The sequence below is a fragment of the Fulmarus glacialis genome, unplaced genomic scaffold (genome assembly GCF_000690835.1).
Source record: "Fulmarus glacialis isolate BGI_N327 unplaced genomic scaffold, ASM69083v1 scaffold10599, whole genome shotgun sequence".
Taxonomy (NCBI): domain Eukaryota; kingdom Metazoa; phylum Chordata; class Aves; order Procellariiformes; family Procellariidae; genus Fulmarus; species Fulmarus glacialis.
In genome coordinates, this window is record NW_009232621.1 from 1 (window position 1) to 21650 (window position 21650).

General features: G+C 35.6%; 1 protein-coding gene across 1 annotated transcript; it reads left to right on the plus strand.

Moving 5' to 3' along the window:
• The first annotated feature begins 1317 nt into the window (after positions 1–1317).
• ASPN (asporin) lies at positions 1318–12339 on the plus strand. Its single transcript, XM_009584973.1, has 7 exons — positions 1318–1571; positions 3452–3564; positions 5729–5942; positions 6307–6417; positions 8798–8891; positions 10447–10585; positions 11863–12339. Exons 1-7 carry the CDS (start codon positions 1325–1327, stop codon positions 12058–12060), a joined length of 1116 nt encoding a protein of 371 aa, XP_009583268.1. The 5' UTR covers positions 1318–1324; the 3' UTR covers positions 12061–12339.
• The last annotated feature ends 9311 nt before the right edge of the window (positions 12340–21650 follow it).

Genomic DNA, 21650 nt, shown 5'->3' on the forward strand with positions numbered 1-21650 from the left:
CCTTAATGATTCTATGATTCTATATCTAAGGGTTTTGACCTATGGATCATCATTACTCATGTAACACAATACACTGTAGGACTGGATTTCCCAGTCAGGTGTGGCTAAAAGAAAACTGGTAAAACTAGAACTCAGAAGCTGAATGAAATTGAATGAACAGCTGTAATGAGACAGAATCTGCCATATTTTTCTAAAGACAAATCTCCTTCGTAACTTGTGTATTCTTCTCAATAACATCAGAAAACAATAATTGTAGCTATCTGATATAGGGTTTTCTGCTTTGAAGGTACCCTAACTGATCCAACATCTTTCTGTCTTTCAGACTGAAGGACCTTCGATTACACAAGAAAGATACTTTCAAGTTACAGGTAACCTAGAAAGCTGATGGGGTTTATGGCATTAAATTCAAGCACGGCGCATTTTGAGCTCCTTTCAGCTGGCCCTAGGACAACAAAGCTAGGTTGAAAAAAAATGTTTATTGAAAAAATATGCACACAGAAGTATTGGTTTCCAGCTATTTTCTGGATGTAATTTAAGTTATGGATTTCAAATGACACAGATCCATAACCTGCAAGCCCTTGTCAAAAGAAAAGAGCCCTCATCAAATAAAAGTCATACACAAATGTGCTTGCATTAAAATACAGAGGTGAACTTCTGTCAATAGCAATAATATACCTATGACTGGAATTTGGGAAAAGCTGTTGTCAGGACTGAAAACTCTAACTATTTTTCCAGATTAGAATAAGAAGTGTTTAATTAGAAGCATTTAGGGAGTAGAATAACAAGTGTTTAGGGAGTATCCTGATGAGTGCATTTTATGTTTTGCTAATCAAGTATTTCCCAGTTTTCTAGATACAAGCAATGCACATAAGCCCATGTATCCCATTAAAAATATTTTTTCATTAAGAAGGAATAAAATACATCCAATTCCAAGTTATGGTAAAATTTGCTACAAAAATTACACTTCAAAGCCTGAAGCAAATGATGATACTATTTTTTAAACTCAGCTAAAAAACTTTGATATGGCATTAATGTCTGATGAATTAATATTTTAACAGTACTTATTATAACACATAATTTTATAATAATATAAATACTGTATATTTTAAATAAGATTTTTTAAATTCTTCATCCTTCATATACTAATTAAACCTTAATATTCATAACAGACCATTTTTCAGGACCACAGACTGTAGCAGTTAGTGGAGTGAAGTAAATAGTTCAATACCTTTATTTGCTGTTTCACATTCACCGATTCTTGTGTTTGGGTTTTTTTGTTTCTTTATTTTCCTCTTCAAGATTCACTATCCTGATTAAGAAGATAATGAAAGAATACACGCTCCTTCTCTTCTTGGCTTTGTGCTCTGCCAAACCTCTCATTGGTCCTTCATATTTTACACTAAAGAATATGATGCTCCAAGACATGGAAGAAGATGATGATGATGACGACGACGACAATTCTCTATTTCCAACCACTGAACCAATTATACCACTAATTCCTTTCGATCTGTTCCCAGTATGCCCCTTTGGATGCCAGTGCTATGTAAGAGTTGTCCATTGCTCTGACCTAGGTAAGAAGGAATTTGTATGTCTGTTCTCCACCGAACTCTCCTTTGGAGGATTTGCCTTTTAAAAGATGAATTCTACAGCTCCATAAATTGCACACATTCACATATTCCTATACTAGTAATTTTCAAAAGGGGCTTACATTTTTTCACTTAGGCTTGCAAACCATATCTAATTCATGTCCAGCAACTAATTTGTGTCCAGCACTTTTTACAACATAAATGTTTTCCCAGTTAACGTGCATCAGTTTAGAAAATTAATAAACTGCTATAGCCACCTTCCATTACCAATGACTTCTATTGATAACAGCACAGAATGGAAAGGCATTTAGACTATGTAACAAATAACTGTAAAACTCTTTAACTGAATAAATAGTTAATTTATCCACTAAGAGAACAATCAGAGAATGCAAAAATTCTTATATTTACATTTTAGATTACACTTTCTCCTGTTTCGTTTACTTCCATGAAGTTTTATCGAAACAGAGGAGCACAAAAGTTTTCTGTATCTTCTGTTGGTGTTAGGCAAGCTATTAGTCTCCTTTAACCATAGTCTTTTTTGAGAGAGAAGTACTTCATTCACAACTACAAAGCAACAAGTCAAATGACAAGAAAACATAACAAAAGGAAAAAGAGGCCATAAATAAACCACAAGGAAGTTTAAAGCAAGCACATAAATGAGATACAAACTATTTGCTCAGCTTAACTTCCACTAAAGTGCGCATCACTGGTAACATTTTAACCAAAGGCAAATCTGCTAGTGTCACTGTTGCAGATACACGCTAGGCCCTAAATATGAAGTCATTATTAATCATGCTAATTTGAATTAGTGTTTATTGAGGTCTTCCCATGATTCAAGGTAATCAAAGGACTCTCTATGCTCCTGCCACTAGCACAGTGACAATGACATTCGTTCTCATCACAGCTCTGCCACCATCCTAAACTTAATCCTAGACTCCTCATGTCTTAGAAACACTTATACATAAATTGCTGTTTTTTAAAAAATGTGTCATTATTAAGGAATCAAAATAAACTTTTGCAGATAGCAATAAGCTGTGGTTATTGCATCTGGTTTACAGATTGCAAACCCCTTTACTTAAGTTCACACACAGAAAAAAACCCTTATTAATAGACTTACTCTTTAAATAACTGTAACCTATTAATTATGGAATAATTGTTAATAAACTGGACCAGCATTTAGCATTTGATGCATCAGCATTTCCACTGAAAAGAAAGTTACTTTCCCTTGCTAGTCTCTTCTGCTGATTCAGGGTCTCAGATGGCATGAACCGAACAGTTAACTGGATCAGGGAATTTATACAACTGGTAATTAAGTACAGGCAGCTGGAAGACCATCTTTTGTCCACTTTTACCAAGAATATATTTCTCAGCCCTGATGTTAACTGGATAGCTATATAAGCAACCGTGCCAGTACAACGGATAGGGCAGCGCAGATGTAGAAAGGAGCATTCAAGCCCTGAGCAGAAATCCCTTAAAGCCGCTGCAGCAGCCCTGTTCCCCAACGCAGAACCACAGCCCCAGACCCTCTGCGGGCTGCCTTCTGCAGGGACTTCAGCAGTTTACCTGTAGAACAACCTGTGCTCTGAGGCTGCTTATTTCACAGATGCAAACAATCTGCAATGAGCACCCCATTCAAGCTTTTCATGGTCAGGGGTAGAAGCGGCTCCCCCTGAAACTATCCACACATTTTTGTCATACATTCTTAAATAATTAATTCCCTTCTCCCCTTTGCTTTATGGCTGTTCCTATTTTCTTTCCCATCATAATCATCAACAAACTTACTGTGTTTTGCGGTTTAGCAGTTAATTTCTTTGGACTTACATACAGGCACGTAATGTTTCTGTTTATGTCACATACTTAAATAGGTTTGACATCAATACCTCGCAACATTCCACCAGATACTCGTATGATTGACCTTCAAAACAACAAAATTAAGGAGGTCAAGGAAAATGATCTCCAAGGACTCACATCACTTTATGTAAGCTTGCTATTTTCCAAGTTTGAAATCTTATTTAGCAATCTGAAATATTTTGATACTTTTAAAATACTAATGGTATTTTTCTTCTCCAATAGTATCCATAAAAATACAGTCTAACACCTGTGTATTTGATTGCTCCCACATAGTAAGAAGCAAATTTCTTTGGGCTGCAAGAACTATGCTACTTTCTACAACACCCAGAAAATGTACCATTTGTACCTTCCCAAAAAGATCCTCAAGATTTATTCAGTCCTTAGCATACACAGAAACACTCCCTACATTTTACAGGCTGCAAGACAAGTGCACCTTTTTTATCTGCTTAGCTGTAAAATAGCAGAAAGAACTTAATCTCATGGGAGAATTAGAACGATATTTTCTGAAGGTATTTTCAAAAGCACACAGCATACAACTAACACATACACCACTGACACTAATGTTACAAATCCAATTGACCTGAACAGAAAACAGACCAACACTGGATTACTGAAAAAGGCAGGTGCTTTACTACTATTTTTTAACACGCTCAAGTATGCACATACAGGCAGACTTTAAAATAAGTATCACTGGCAACTGATAAATCTAGATATTTACAGTACACAATAATCTCTTTTAATAATGAGAGAAAATAAGAGAATGGCCTGGAAAGGTAGATTAAATCTGGTTTGGAATACTTATTTCTATAATATGTCACTCTAGATCCAGTACCAACGAATATTGACAATTTTAAAATTTTCATTGTAAAAATGACAAATCTGTTCAGCAAGTTACAGCAAATTAATGACATTCTATTCCACATTAAAAACACACGAAACAGACATTAAAACAATGTAAAGCAAATCCTTTTCAGTCATATTTGGTTTCTGAGCAAAACCTGAAAATTTACCAGATCTAAGTGTTTATGAATGAGCTTGTTAATTATTATGGGTTAAGTTAGGATAGAAAAATTAGGAACCATATAAATCAACTGTTTGCAACAAAGGGTTTCCAATTCCTCTTAAGTGTCTCGTATCTGGGTGCAGAATGGTCTTAACAGCAAGTTAGGGGTAAACACACTAACTGCCGTTTATATTCAGCACAAAAGATCTTATAGAAGCTAACCTCCAGCGACTGAGAAAGTCACTGGAATACATCAGCAGTCACCACATTACATATTAGAGTAACCACTTAATTATGTGATAACTGAAAACTCTGAACTGTTTCGATTTTTCTCATCAGTTAATTTGTGGCAAGGCCTAAAAAAATTTTTACTGAAAGCAAAGTTTACTTTGTACAACTTGTCTGAGTCCTCATCTACTTAGCAAAGGCACAGATGGCAACTTGGATTAGGAAGGAGCATTTCCTGTTTAATTCCTTAAGCTATCCCCATTTTTTCTGGGAAACAAAGATTAATTCTGTTTTGCTTTACTTTTCTTTTTTTCGAATTCCAGAGAGCAGATGACTTACCAACAGCTCAAAGAAGTAAAAAAGGAACAAAACCAAATAGTCTAGATATGGAAATGCAGAGATGTGATTTGACATGCAAAATAATTTCAAATAACTCTTATTTTGTAGTAACTCATTCCAAGTTCTCTGATAACACATAGTAACCAAGACAAACTGTCCCAGAAAAGGACTAGTGTACTGTACAGTCAAGAGAGAGACTTAAATTCACAGGAGTTGAAAAATTACGGCAAATAAGATATAAATTCATTTGTGTATATCAGTTCTATACAGACATTAACTTTTAAGAACTTCAGATTAAAAACCTGACTTCTGCTTCGCAGCATTATGCTGAAATAAAAGATGAAATTCTGAGTTTTGAGAATTTGTCTGCATTAAGGAACAACAACAGCAACAATAAAAAAAGAATATAACCCCCATACAATCGCATAAAATATATGAAGACAAACATATTGTTTTGCCAATTCTTCTCATTATCATTGATACCTTGTCAGCTCTGACTAGTTTTTCTCTACCTTCTAGTTGATGCTCCAGCTTCCAGGTTCTTTTTTGCTTTTCACAATCAAGTAAAATGCCCAAAGTATATACAAAGTGCCAAAGTTTGGTATGATGGAAAAGTAAATTAATTGTTAAATTATATATCAAATTCATTACTTAAAATTCATAGTCATAACATTCCCGTATAGAGAAGTTTTCTTTGTATTGCTCTTCCCATATTTCATAGGCACTGGCTTTGAACAACAATAAAATATCCAAGATCCATCCAAAAGCTTTTCAATCAACAAAGAAGCTACGACGACTGTATTTGTCCCATAATCAGCTAACTGAGATTCCAACAAATCTACCAAAAACTTTAGCAGAGCTCAGAATTCATGCTAATAAGGTTAAGAAAATCCACAAGGACATATTTAAAGGAATGAAGTCTCTACATGTTTTAGGTAAGTCCAATTAAGTAGAAAAGAAAATGCCTTTATCAAAAATGTAACATATATTCATTCAAACATTTTCCCAATGTGCAATTTCCTCTTAAAGACATAGCCATGCTGTGGAAACTATCTTTCAGAATTTAATTTCTATGTGAAGTTGCTACATAGGTCAAGTTTCTGGTAACCCTGCAAGCCAAGTTAGTCAGCCTCTATTCACTGAAAGCTGTGACTTCCACCTCTCAGAATAGGTAATCAAAGCTAAACATTAATTAATGCTTAGAACATTAGAAGTCATAAAGAAAATGAAATCAGCTGTTTATTACTTAATCTAACAAAATTCCTATGCCATAAATACTTCTTTTTTCCCATTGGACAGAAATGAGTGCAAATCCTCTTAACAATGATGGAATAGAGCCAGGGGCTTTTGAAGGAGTAAATATCTATCATATAAGAATCGCAGAAGCTAAATTAACTTCAATTCCTAAAGGTATGCTTTGTTTTACCTTTTCTATTTTACCTATACCAGTATACTCCTAAATAAAATGCTTTAACATCTATATGATTATTAAAATGTTCATAAACTCCGTTTTGTACTGTTCATTACTACCAAACCACCTACTACCTAATTTTTTTGTACTTCGTATCCAATTCTACATCTCAAAAGCATGCATGCGCGTGCACACACGCTCGCTCTCCAGCCCCCTCTCCTGCCTTCTCCCGGTCAGGCAGTCCACTCCTATCAGAGTCATCCAGAGATTCTTCTCAGGAGAAACAATGTGAAGAAAATGATAATAAGATGTCACTTCACATCTTTCATATCAGCCTCTCAAAAATCCTTACAAAGAAAGGATAAACCCCCTGATATTTGATCCTGTTCATAAGGGACATAGAATTCCCACTTCCTTTATGCATTTAAAATGAAACCCCAAAATTTCTAACTTTAATTTTGAATGTTTCAAGCGACTCCGTAGCTCAAATATGCTCTGCAATATAACTACCTGAATGCAAAACCCAATACAGCATTTTATACACCTTTTGATGGGGTTTTGCCAAGTGAAATTGAATATTAACTTTTTAATCAAATTCAACATAACATACTACAAAATTAACTCACTCCTTCATATAAAACAATTAACTTGTGATTTGGAGGTAGTAATTAATTAAAACACTAACGTTACAAATCACTGACCTCCACACACAAAAAGGTAGCACAAAGGGACTCAGTACAACACTCTACCTGCATTTTCTGTAGGTCAACGTAGTATTTAACCAAATCCTCATGATTTTCAACTGCTCAAAACTACTAGCTAAGAGAAAAAGGGAGGAAACAAAGCATAATACCGTATGTTATATCATTCAATAACTTACAGGGAAACTAAATGTTGGCCCCTAAGATATTTACTTCTGGATCATTCAGATAAAGAACTTGTTTCTTATTAAATTTCATCTCTTCTTGTAGACAGATATGTATGCAAAAGCATGTAGAAGAGAACATTAAAAAAACTCCAACAACAAACAAAACCAGTTCACCCCAATTGTTCAGAAGATCAGAAACTATCTGGCTGCCTATGGCAACACTCCCCAACATAAAAAAAAGACAGTCTTCTAGTAGCATCATAATACCATCTCCTGCCACTTAGCACAAAAAAACATACATAAAATGATTCAGATTTTGTCTTATAGAGAAATCTCCTATAAGGAAACACAGCATGAGGTCCAACATGTGGTGTCAAATACATAAACAAATCATAACCAAACAGGATTTCATGGTGAACACGTTCTACACAAATGCAAACTAAGTTTGTAGATCTTTCCATCTGCAAATGTTATAATGACACAAGAAAGACTAAAAAAATGTAACTTACAAAATGCACTTAAAATCTAAAATGGACAGATGGGTAATCTTCCCTCTTAATACTGTAACTCAGACACAAGCAGCACCCGGCAGAATTGTAAACTGGAACGTAAACTGGAAAAAAGCCCAAACAGACAGACACCAAAGCATGTCAACTGGCATAAAGACAGACTGTAAAGCATACCACTTTTCTTCAGTATTGTAATGCTACAACAAATAGCAATGGCAATGGCAGCCATATTAGTAACAGAAATCTGTGGTTTGTCTTGCTTGGTGTCAGGGTGCCACCTAGACAGATGCTAGTAAAACTGAATGCAAGATCAGCAAATAGAGGTTCAAACTTGTAAGTATCTTTGTTTGCCCTCACTAAAAGGATGTTGTAAAAAAGATTCTCCATCTCCAGGTCCATTCACTGACAGTTCTGAATTGGGACTATTTGGTACCACATGAGAAAACATTCTGCATACCGGCATGGGAAAGAGCATACCGAATATCTCATTCTGCTTAGAGAATTCTGAAAGCTTTCCTCCCAGATCACATCTTAGGAGCTATAATAGCAATTGTTAAATCATGTGGAACGTATCTACAAAAAACTGTCACAGGTTCCACAGGAGTAGCATTTTGACTCCCAACTGTTAGATAATTGCACATAACATACAATTTACATCTTTGACAGGTTAACCAAAAGAACATGAAAGCTGTTATAAAGAAAGCTAGCAAAATTATACCAAATTTTGGAACTCTGAAATCTTAACATTAGCATATGCACTTTCACATCTTGATTTTTTTTTTAAAGTTACTACTTTAAACCAAATGATGTTGATGATTTTTTTTTTTTTTTAAAGTAACATATTTGTATCTAATACCCACTTCTTTGATGCAGAGTATCCCCCCCCCAAGATTCTTCACCCAATCCTAAACACAAAGGAAAGAAGCTGTTTGGAACATAATAATATTCCAACAAAAATAAGTTGGCTTATTTTTCTTATACTGTGCATTTGTTTTTCATCAGACCTGCCCTCCAGTCTACTAGAACTTCATTTAGATGACAATAAGATCACAGCAATCGAACTTGAAGATTTTAACCGGTATAAAGATCTTCAAAGGTAAAATTCACATGAAGAATGCTTTTATTTGATAAAAGGTCAGACCTGGCAGGATCTCTTATTTGATACTTCTCTTGTTAATGGGAAAAAAGAGAATTAAAAATTTTAAGTGTTTTAGAAAGAACTGGTGTAAATAAGACCAAACTTAAAACAAACCAAACCAAACACTAGCCTTGTTATTACATGTCTTGCCTACAGTTCACAATAGAAGCGTATGTTAAGAACAGCATCTAATTACAAAATGTAATCATCATAAATTCTTACCTTATGGCACCTGGGTGTTGTGTAATATAGCGTGGCTTTTATATAATATCTCTTAATGTGCTAGTAGTAATATGCCTCAAGTAAGCATTGCATGTATTTCTCATACTCGGAATATATGAACCTTTGTGGCCACATTATTTATCAACAGCATTCAGTATTTTTCTCTAGCCTGTTCCCTATCAGTCCCAGGCATTTTAACTCCTTGATCACTCATCTCACAAATTACGCCCCAAAATGAGGTATACACCACCACCAAATGAGGGTTTTTTTAGGAACAGAATGCCTTTCTCGCAACTCAATTTATAGGATTCAAGAGTCATAATAGCTTTTTAATTCCAGAGAAGGCCTAAGTGTACTGGAAGGAGACACTCCATACAAACCCCAAAGAAAAATATAAAAGGATGGCAGGAAAAGGGAAATTTTAAGTCAACTGGTAAATTATAAGAGAAGATAAATTCACTTCCTGAAAACTAGCCTGAGAGAAATCCAGTAGCTGGTAAAGGAAACAACTTGCTAACTGTTTCCAAATGTGATGGGGTTTAAGAAAAAAGAAAAAAATGTTTGTTTCTGAGGAATTGGATTTGGTAATAGAAACTACTATCAAAGAGGAAGTACTGAACTGCGTTTAGATACCAGCTTCAGTTTCTGAAGAAATCAAGAAAGAAAGGAGAAAAAGGGGATTAGAGGATGCATGGAAAGAGCAATTCCAAACTGACCTGTGCCTCCATCTTCCTAGCAATGCAGGCTGAAGTTTTATAGCAAAAAATCTAACTAAGGCCTAAATTAAGGAAAATGTGGATGTAGGAAAGAAGGTAGTCCTGCTTATTTTTAAAATATGAAGTTTTTGACTAAGCTATATATATAACTGTTTCTTTACAAGACTTGCACTTCTTCGCACTATTTATTAGAACAACACTTTTTATTACTGCAAGTATACTTCGTAGCTATACTACTTGATAAATGGGTATGATTTATTTTACAAGCAGATTGGTTGATGCTTATCATTTTAACTCTTGCCACTAAAAGTAGAAAAACTGCATGCAAAACTGGAGAATTGCTCACATCAAGCTAGCTGCTGTCCTTTAAGTGGAGATTAAATTAAAAAAAAATATTTGTTAGGTCAATGGTAATTTTTTTCCTATCAGAGGTAAGATTTCATCATCTTTCCCCAGTTCTTTTTTTCCCCTATGTCCACTCTTGTGTGTTTCAATCTTTAAAAAAAAGTATGCTCTTCAATGCTGTTGTGACTCTCAATTAATCTTTAATTAAATGTTCCTTGTACTATTTCTAGGCTAGGCCTTGGGAATAATAAAATCAAAGATGTGGAAAATGGAAGTTTTGCCAACATGCCAAGTATACGTGAAATCCATCTTGAAAAAAATAAGCTCAAGAAAGTTCCTCCTGGATTACCCGAACTGAAATATCTGCAGGTCATATATTAAACTTAATAGAAAGCTCTGGTAGTTATGAGTTGTTTGACTTTCATACTGCCATACTGATTAGGACATAATTAAAAAGCATAATTAACTGTCACTATATTTTGACATGACTCTCATACTAGGAAAACCTGAAATCGTGTATGTACTTAAAGAAATATTACAAGATCAAACAGCAGGAACATTTCCTCAAAAAAAAAGGAAAACAACATGCTACACCCAGAAAACGTTTTCAGAAAGTTTGTTACAGATTTTTTATAGTTTCCATATTAGCAAGCCAGAATGGAAATTTTTCCATTTCCATGCTGAAAAGCCTTAAATCCAAAAAAAATTATTTATGAGGCTGAAATTATGAGATAAGATTTTTAAATCTGTATTTAGAACTAGATAAATTCTGCAACAAAATGCTTTAAAACATGTTTATTTCCTGAATTCTGGAATAGCAATTATAATCAAATATGTCTTATAAGATGACGTATACTTTAGGATTCAGAGCAGAACAAAGCTTGGGGAAACATGAAGAAATGCATAGATGACAGAGCACATGATAAGCTATTTGGTAAAAGCTTTCACCTCTGAATTTCATTTCTTTCCACTTCTCATTTCACTTCCAATTAAAGGAAAATCTTGTGTGTGTGTGTGTGTGTGTGTGAGAGAGAGAGAGAGAGAGAGAGAGAGAGAGAACGCCCAAACATCAACTTACAATGTAATGTAAAATTAGATATATAAACAAAAGAATTCTTTTATCAATTTTTTTACTTAACATTATTTTACTTAACAAATTCTAAACTTTACTATCACAAGCTCTTTTTTTTTTTACTAATTTAAGCTATATCAGCATTAGACTTATCTGTTCCTATAACCGTACCAACAAATCTCTTCTAATATCAACTTTTCTAGAGACTACTTTTTAAAATTTATTAAATCACTGAAAATTTGCATTATGGGAGAATACAATACTGCATCATTATAATTCTTACTATAAGAGAACATAAAACTGCATTTTAGGAGAATGTTCCATAAGAAAAGGGTCAAGTTATCCTGGCAACACACTGATAAAACATCATATAACTTTTTTTTGTGGGAGAGACTGTGGCAGGAGGGAGACAGTTTTTAAAGATTTAACACAAATTTTTAATTCCTGTTACTATTAAAGTCTGCATCCAACTGATCTTATAGCCAACCTCAGTTATCTATATGCCAATGAATGTTTAGATATTTTTTCCATTTACATACTAACTGTTATATTTTACTGTTTCTTATTGCTGCAGGTAGTCTTCCTTCATTCTAACCATATTGCAAAACTGGGAGTGAATGATTTCTGTCCAACAGGAAGAAGAAAGAAGAAAGCGTTATACAGTGGCATAAGCCTCTTCAATAATCCTGTAAAGTACTGGGAGGTTCAGCCTTCAACTTTCCGTTGCATTTTAGCCAGAAACAGTGTGCAACTTGGAAATTTCCTCAAGTGATACCAAAGTTGGTCATTTCAAAAAGCAACTTGTCCAAATCAGTTCTACAATACTTGAAATTTGCAGAAAAATGGCAATTTTACGCAATCTAACCAGTTTACAAAGTATTTACTATTTCAGAGATAATTAATTAGAAACAATATGTTAGTAGGATCCATTGTATTATTTGACAACGTTCAACCTACACTTGAGTAATTTAAACAGAAGCCTTTATATCTTACGGAAGGACTCTTGGAAGTGAAACTGGAAACTGTATTTGATGTTTCCTATTATAGGTGTTAAATTCTTTACCTAAATCACATAGTTTTGACATATTCTTTCTTTCAAATAAATTCTAAAAATCAAGTGGAAGTGACTTTTTCCACAGTAAGGACCTTTTCCTCTGCCAAAAAGTGTTGAAAGAAAAGTTGCAAAAAAAAATTATCGGACTTCAAGGACAACTTCTTGTGCCATTTTTGATAATCAGCAAAGATGCAATAAGAAGGTATGGTATTGTGAGGTCTTTTATCTCTAAACATATTTTTATAATCTATTAAGTGAGATAAAGGCAGGTTTCATATCAAGAACTAACACGCAAAAAACCTTTATAAGTTTTTGATATTTTTTCTTGCAACTTTAAGAGTGAAATGTCCTTCTATGTTTTGCTATCAATATAATTCGATGCACTCTCAACATTAAAAAGTAGGATTCAAGATTTATCATATGCTTCAAGCTTAATAGGAATGATTATTAAACTCCCTTTAGGCCAGCACAACATTTTCTTTTATCTATAACAATTGTAATCATGTTTTTCATTTAATTTTTTCTTCTCTTATATTTTGACATCACACGGGTTAAGAATCCCTCATTAATGTAAGTACCTTAAAATTGCTGAATGCAAGCAGATAGCTGGAACTCAGCTGCCCTGACTTCTTACGTAGGTCAGCAAATAGAATTCTCAATACTGACAGTACTGTATAAAATTGATATTTTATATATCTATTTAGTGTATATTTGCTATTGGGATTCAAAATAAATTAAATAAACTTACAGAATACTTGCATTCGTATACTTGATTACATAATAGGTCATGTCCAAACATTCAGAGATTATAACCAAACACCTTTCTGACTCTTCTCTAGATATTTTCTCTGTTCTTCCTTTTTCCAAATCCACATACCTTGTGGATCATTTATCACTGCTGTTCTTCACAAAGTTAAAATTTCAATGCTTTATTTGAAGCAGCTGCGGGAAATGACACAGAAGAAAATAGTACAGAGAAATCAAGCAATTCCCAATGTCTCAGCCTTTCTCTACCACCTCTCTAAGTACACCAAGCAGTAAGAATCAAGTCTAACATCTGATTTTTTTCATCTGCTTCGTCTCTTCGTATTTAATATTTTGTTAGTACCACTATGCTATTGAGACCCAAAACCACATGGGGAGAGGAGGGAGAGCACGCCAGGAGAGGCTTTTACTGAAGAACAGTTTTTGCAAACAGAAATTCTGTAAAACACTTCAAGGCAGAATAAAAACAAAACAAACACTAAACAAAACCCAAACCCCAAAACAAATCTGCAGATCACCAAGCATCTTTCTATTCCTGGCTTCTGAAAATGTTTCTAAGGAGTACATTTCCTAGCAAATAACATGGGGAAAGCAGTGATCAGTACTGAAAATAGTAGTTAATGAGTATATTCTTCATCAGTTGGTCTAGTTTATATCATGGACTTCTTTAGCCATAACTATGTCATCATGTGTGAAGAGCTATCATCTCCAAACACAGACCAGTGTTAGAAGACAAGCCTGATGTATATATAGAAAAAAAGGCAATACTTCAGTAGATTTTTCCACTAGGGAATTAGTTACTACACTCATAAGAAAGATAGAACTGTTGATGTACAGTTCATACAGGGAATGCATACCAGCTTTTACTGCAAGTCTGCATTCCCAGTGAAGACACAGTCTGAGCCTCTCTATATGTTGCACTTTAAATAAAGCCAACAGTAACAAATCTGACAAGGCTACAGAGGGAAACAGCCAACTCTTTAAGCCACCTCTACAAGATTTATGTGGAGCACAGAAGAATGTTGAAAAGAGCAAAGGCAGAAATAAGTAACTGAGAATGAAACAGCATAGTAACATAAAGAGTAACACACCACACAGACTAGTCATTTACCCTAGAGTAAATCATCATAATACAAAATCTTTAAACTCATACTGAAGCAGAAGCACCTACTACTTCATGGTAACAGCCCAAGTGCACATTCATACCCTCTGGGAAATACAGACGTCTCTTAATGATAGGCTACCCTGCCTTATACTACCATGAACAGCTCATAACCCATACCAGAAAGACAAAGCACTGTCAATAACAACTAACTGTCCAAGAAGAAAGTGAAGATTTGAAATAAATGCCCATTCTTATCAAGTAACAGCTAAAAAGCTGAAGTCCTTAATGTTTCACAAAAGGTTCACTGCTTATAAAGTTTACTATCGAAAAGATAGAGGAATGGCAAATAAAGGATGAAGCAGGATGACCGGAGGGTAATCAAGAGCCAAAGAAGATATGAGGGACTTCCAGAGGAAAAGAGTGGTCAAGTAGCAACATAACAGCAAAAAGAAGTTCAATCCTAAAGAGGGTTAAGAATGAAAAATGGAAGGAAAATTTCCAAAACTTTTATCTACTTTATAGAACACTAAGTTAACAGTTTTCACCTCGAGTAAGTGGGGTAAAGGTGGACTTCAATCAAATCTTCAGTTGAAAGCACAACAAAGAGCAAGTCCAATGCTATTAAAAAGAATAGAATCGATAACAGAAAAATCATTACATTTATATGAATCACTAGTTCAAATGTATGAGTTCAAATCACTAGTTTAAACACTCATGCTATACAAGTTACACCAACTCAGCAATGACAACATAAATAGAAAAGCTGATTCAAATTCTGCAGCTTAACTAAAAGAATAAACACAGAGTGTAACGTAATACATTATTCTACACTAATTTAGTGGTAAGGGTTAAAAGGAAACATAACAGAGAAAGCAAACTCCTTGTCTAATTGAAGCTTATGCAATAGACAACAGGAACACTGCATGGGCCAAGACTAAGACATTTAAGAAGATGGACCAAGGTCTGAACAGGTGTAGAACAACTTCTGCTTCCTTTTGTTAGGCTACACCTCTATCCCAAAGCAGGCCTATTCAACCAACCCATGGCTAACAAACCTACTCAGCAGCAAGGAGCTCTTGGAAGCAATTACCTATATTCTCAGTAAATCTTAATAACTGCATTTTGCATAAAATTTCCAAACATAACAAAGGCCCACAAGTGAGTAGTTTGCCACATGAAAAAATAAAACCCCTCTTGCTTGCTTTTGTTCAAACTGCCTGTGTTCCTATGACTAACCACCAGGCAGATGTAAGAAAAATAGCCACTGGGCTTTTTGGTCTCCTAAGGCAAGGAGTTTTGGCTGAGGTTAGTTAATGATCCTAATACAGACTCCAGAAAGTATACTCAGTCTTGGACCTCATCTGAAACTTTCCTTGAGGCATGGCTTTAGCAGAGTAGTCCTAGTCCCTAGAAAGCATGGTTAACACTTTCTAAACCTAAGAATTCTTTACAGGTACTCTCGTAAGAGTTTCACCAAATTTTAGGTCCACTCTTGAAGTCAATATAATGGGAAAGCTTTGTAAAAGTGTAGCAGAGTCCTAAGAGGTAGACGACTATATAGTCTTGATCTTATCCTTCTAAAGCCTTAAAATCTGTCTTGCCTTCTCCCTCTTTCCTCTTTGCCATGCATTCAGACTGAGAAACTCTATCTAGAGTCAGCATCCATGGATACATATAACATTCACAGAAGAAACTGCAATGCTATTTTGAAGATACTACCTCCACTCTCACACTTAATATATAATCTCTAAAGGATTTTATCAACTGCTTAGCTTTTCATCATCCTCAAGGCAAATTCAGCTAGCTTCGAAGTTTAAAAAACTTTTATCTGTGACTTAAAATACATTGGCAATTTTGCATGAAGGCAGTGTCCTGGTTTCAGCTGGGACAGAGTTAATTTTCTTCCTATTAGCTGGTGTAGTGCTATGTTTTGGATTTAGTATGAGAACAATGTTGATAACACTGATGTTTTAGTTGTTGCCAAGTAGTGTTTACACTAGTCAAGGACTCTTCAGCTTCCCATGCTCTGCCAGGTGCACAAGAAGCTGGGAGGGAACACAGCCAGGACAGCTGACCCAAACTGGGCAACGGAGTATTCCATACCATACGACATCATGCTCAGCATATATGGCTGGGGGAAGAAGAAGGAAGCAGGGGGACATCCGGAGTGATGGTGTTTGTCTTCCCAAGTAACCGTTACATGTGATGGAGCCCTGCTTTCCTGGAGACAGCTGAACACCTGCCTGCCGACGGAAATGCTTTGCTATTAAACTTTATTTCAACCCATGAGTTTTCTCACTTTTACCCTTCCGATTCTCTCCCCCATCCCACCAGGGGGGAATGAGCAAGCAGCTGTGTGGGGCTTAGTTGCCGGCTGGGGTTAAACCACAACAGGCAGGTAAGTATCGGATGGTTCATTCTAACTATTCTTTTTAGAGAAAAGATAGTAATTTGCTATATCACGTCACATAAATTCATAGGATGTCTGTCAACTATGGGAAAAAAATATGTTCAACAACCCTCCACTATTTTCAGATATCATTCTTCAGCTAGCATTTGTGGGTAATAGTAACTAATAATTTACACAGCTTGTATCTTTGGAGTACTTTAACATAAACCCAAGTGGATGTCACAGTGACATATAGACATTACAATATAAAATGCGCCTTACACAGTTTCAGCAATTATTTCTGAATATGGAAAGCAATGAAATTAACAGAATAATAGCTAACTAACGATAATACACCGATGTTCAACAGTCTTTCCACAGAACAAGGCAGTTCAGTATCAGCAGACAGAGAGAAAAACTGTCAAGAAATCAACTCCACCTTTACATTCTCCACAAACGTTATGGAAAAGGAAAGAGGGAGAAACAGATTTGATATAAATCCTTCTAAGAGTCTTCTCTTAGTACTTATTTCTTGTACAACTAACTACATTCCTCTAATAAAAAAATTAATATTTATTATGTCTAAGTTTTCCAAACTTCAATGGGCTTCTCTCTTCTGAAAATCTGTCAGGTCCCTACGAGAAGACAATTAACAAATTTCACCAGAGGATGGCAGCCTATTGTTACCAATCGAAGGAAAAGTAATTCTAAAGAATAAATAACAAATACTGTTATTGCACAGTAATAGCCCAGTAAACTTCACAGATACTGATTAAGCAGAGTAGCCTATTTGAGTACTAAAGTACTATTTGAATACTACTAAAGACCGAATTCTATGTCCTGCCCTACCCCATTTACTTGCCAAAGGATGAAATTTCTCCAAGTCTTCTCCCTGCCTCTTTCCCCAATATCAACCTACATAATGCAGTACTTTAAAACACAGAATACAACGAATAATACAGAAGTTACACAACATTAGTAGACAAATAACAACAAACGTAATAAGATACTGAAAGTTTAAAGAATATAAGATACTATCAAATCATGATTTTAATTTGCACCATCAGGTATGGCAAGTGCATAACACGTAAATTAAAACGTACATTCAACAAAACAGGATTTCTTTCATATCCGTATTGAAAAGCCAAACAAACAAAAACAAAATTTTGAAGCATCAAACCACTTCAGTTTGAGATATGTTTGTTCTGCAAGCAAGACACCTAATGAAGAACAGTTTTGTAAAGATACCTACGCCATGCAACCCTCAATCTCCCATCACAAAATCCCATTCCACCTCATATCCTTAATGATATTAGTCCCAATGCAGTATCTTCTTTATTTCCTGTATTTCCTCCACAGCAATATATCCATAAGTTAGAAGTATGGGTTCAGAATTTATTACTTGGTTGTCCGCAGACTAGTGTATGAAACTCACAGATCATCTAGGTGCTTTCTCTTGCTGCTACACAAGTTAAAGAAGGTGAAGAAGTGTTGATTTTTCTTCCTTTTTCCAGTATTAACAGTGTCTTCCTCCTCTGCCCAGCTGTCAATTTACATAAAACCTGCAGGAATTCAGTGTACCTGGCAAACTGACTAAAAGTGTCCACTACGCTCAAAAGTGTCAGTGTCCTTTTCAAGAGAAAAAGACAGATGGACAGAGAAAGAGCACGGCTATTTGGGTATCACTGCATAACCTTAGGAAAAAAGAGCTGTAAAATCATAAAAGCACAATGAAGTACGGGCTGGATGAGCAGACAGTGAGATGGATTGAAAACTGGCTGAATGGCAGGGAGCAGAGGGCTGCGATCTAGAGAATTCTAGTTGGAGGCCAGTAACTAGCAGCGTACCCCAGGGCTCAATACTGGCTCCAATTCTGTTCAACATCTTCATTAATGATCTGGATGATAGGGCAGATTATCCCCAGCAAGTTCGCTGATGACACATAAGTGGAAGGAATAACTGATATGCCAGAGGGTTATGTTGTCATCGAGGGACCTCGACAGGCTGGAGATATGGGCCAACAGGAACGCATGCAGTTCAACAAAGGGAAGTCCAAAGTCTTGTGCCTAGGAAGGAATAACCCCATGCATTGGTAGATGCTCGACGACCTGGAAAGCAGCTTTGCAGGAACGGACCTGGGGGTCCTGGTGGACAAGTTTAAAGTGAGCCAGCAACATGCCCTTGCAGCAAGAAGGCTAACAGTACCCTGGGCTCCTCTAGAAGGATAGGGACAATCTCTTCATTCCCAGTGTTGCTGTCACTAAGTTATTCCATGAACAAGGAAGCTACAGAAGCCTGGATTCCTATGGAACACTCAGGTTCTTCCAGCTTGTCTCTATCTCACACCAACACCTCAGCATATTCTCCTACAGCTGCCTTCCACAGCCACCACCTGTTTGGCTGCCAAGTGACAGAGCTAAAAGTATGCCAAGGGGTCAGTCAATATCTCTGTTTCGTCTTGCCATCTGGCTGCTTACTTTAAGAAGGAGAATTTGTAACTGTCTTTTCCTCAGTTGAAGTACCTTTTTGGAGCGCCTTCTTCTGCCCAGCTGCTATTTTTCACAAGTTGGTAACAAATACATATATATTTCCCTCTATCCTGTGTCCAATTTGGTTATGATTGGCAATGAGCCTCAAAAGATACTGAGTGAAATAAGTGACAAAGACAAAAGCTTCCTTTCCTTAAGAAATCAAGAAGTGAAAGTTTGGCTATTCTAAACATAGTGGAAACTTCCAAAAAGTTTCACATCAGCAAGTATCCCATCAGGAATTCCTGCACCAGCATTTCCCAAAAGTGAGGGAAATACCTAAGACCAGAGCAGAAGAAAAAAAGTATATAAATTAAGATATGCAAGTTTTTAACCATTCATATTGGTTTGCTAAAGTGGTAAAATATTTCAGCTACCTAAACCGGGTTATGCACAGGAAATCTGATACAACTTCACTGTTATGAAATTTTGACATAATTTAATATAATTTCAAAAAGCATTTACCTATGTCCTAAGAAGCAATTTCTGCTCTCTCGAACACAGCAATTACCAACATTAAACTATGTACCATATACGTTCAACCATAGTTGGCCATTTACTAATCTTACGATGTTTCTTTTCAAGTTTAAGTTAAATCTGGAGAGTTAAATCTTTCAGAGCCTAAGTTTCTAGCTAATATTTTGATATTTACTACTAGTAATTCTACAAGTAGTTGCATCCACTGGAATCTGTTGAAGAAAGTTCAAATATCTCAGAGAAGACTGCCCAGTAAAGTTGAATAAAACCAAGAGGTCTCAACTTTCTAAGTTTGAACTATGCCAATTCGTTCTCTCCATTACTCAAAGTTCCTGGATATTTTCCCGTGTCGCCCTGATTTCAAAAAAAATCTACTTCACAAGTGTTTGCTTTTTAATGACAGATTAGCAAGAACAAAAAAATTAGTAACACAAGCTTTCTCCCCCCCCTCCAATAAATTTCAAAGAAAAGAAGAAAATTCAAATGTAAATACATAGAATACCACCAAACATCACCACCCACTATTTCACAGACTTAAGAGCAGATTCCTGGTTAAAATATTGCACTATTTATCCAGAAAAACTAAGGTACACCACAACAGACAAAAGAAACATTAATATTTACATTTCATTTTGATCAGAATTTAACACCAGCATGACAATAAAAGCAATGGTAAACTAAAAATAATAAAATCATGTTCTGAAGCCTATTTTTTTTTCGCCTTCTCTATGTTTAGATTTTAAGATTGTTCTTGGGTTTAGGTTTTTTTTTTTCCCTCCTTTCTGGGGACACTAGAGGTTTGAGAACAAAGCTGCTAATAGGAAACATATGGAAAAGCCCTGGAGTAAATGAAAATCTGACTCTAATTCCAAATGCCACGTATCACATACCACTGTCTAAAATTATCTGCTAAGATAAATGTAAGATTTACCCTGCATACTCAATGAATCACCTGAGATGGAAGACAGTGTTAAGTACAAAATAAAGAGAAAGGCTTTCACGATATTTAAGAGACTTCCAAAACTAATCAATATTTTGAAACAAGTTGGGATGTTTCTCAAAGCTTGTGTTAGCCAACAAAAGATTAGCTCAACAGAACATGCTGCCAACAGACAGACTTGTTGCAGTTTTTCATATAAAATATGAACAGTTCAACTCAACTGAACAATGCAATTCTGGATTTAACCATTATGCTGCTATGATTGCAGTGGGAATACCATACAGCCAGGTTTTCCTATGCATGAACACTTTTTCTGTCTCAAATTCTTGTCCAGGAGAAATTTGAAGACTATGAGATTTCTGGAACAGCAGCACCGTGGATGCAGTTTTGACGAGAATCCCACACATTTCCACACACAGCTAAGTCTTGCCACAAACTCCCCGTGCATAAGCAGTAAATTTAACAAGCCTGGATGCATTAGACTAGCCGCATATATACAGACCATCTATGCATCTCGTGCAGTATGTTTCATACACCAGATTCATTATGCATGTACTACCCATCACCTATACAAAGGTTTCTCTCAGACTCAAGGGGAGCAGCATGGAAATTAATATGCTCTCTTCACAATTACATTCGCAGTAACTGTTAAGGAGTTACATTCTCTGTTAAGCATGGAAAAAATCTCTAGCTGACTGGTTGCCAAAGGATGTAAAATTTCCTGAGGGACAGAGAGGGAGCAAGTCACTGACACAAGCATGCACTTGCCTTTTAATTGCTCAGCCTGTGTTATTTCTAAGTGCTTTTTAGCTATAAAGACCAATGAAAATATTTTCCTTCCAGAAACGCTCTTCACAGAATACTTCAACTCCTTTGCTTCTCATTTGTGGAAAAGAAAATTGGCCTGCCATTCTAACAGATATTATTTTACCAAAATTTATATCCTATTTAGGCCACCAAGAACAACATCCAGACACCATACTATTCCTCTTCCGTCAGCTCTATCTTCTTCTATCTTCTTTCTATTCTATAGGATGAAACAAGGAACAGACTGAATAAGTAACTCATAGGTCAGTAATAGGGACTGATGTTTTAGCATGAAGC

What these genes read in the sequence shown, in the direction of transcription:
- ASPN (XM_009584973.1), top strand. Translation starts at nt 1,325, where the DNA reads ATGAAAGAATACACGCTCCTTCTCTTCTTGGCTTTGTGCTCTGCCAAA. An exon ending in AAGGACTCACATCACTTTAT is followed by an intron (nt 3,565 to 5,728) that starts GTAAGCTTGCTA and finishes CATATTTCATAG; the next exon opens with GCACTGGCTTTGAACAACAA. An exon ending in ATTAACTTCAATTCCTAAAG is followed by an intron (nt 6,418 to 8,797) that starts GTATGCTTTGTT and finishes GTTTTTCATCAG; the next exon opens with ACCTGCCCTCCAGTCTACTA.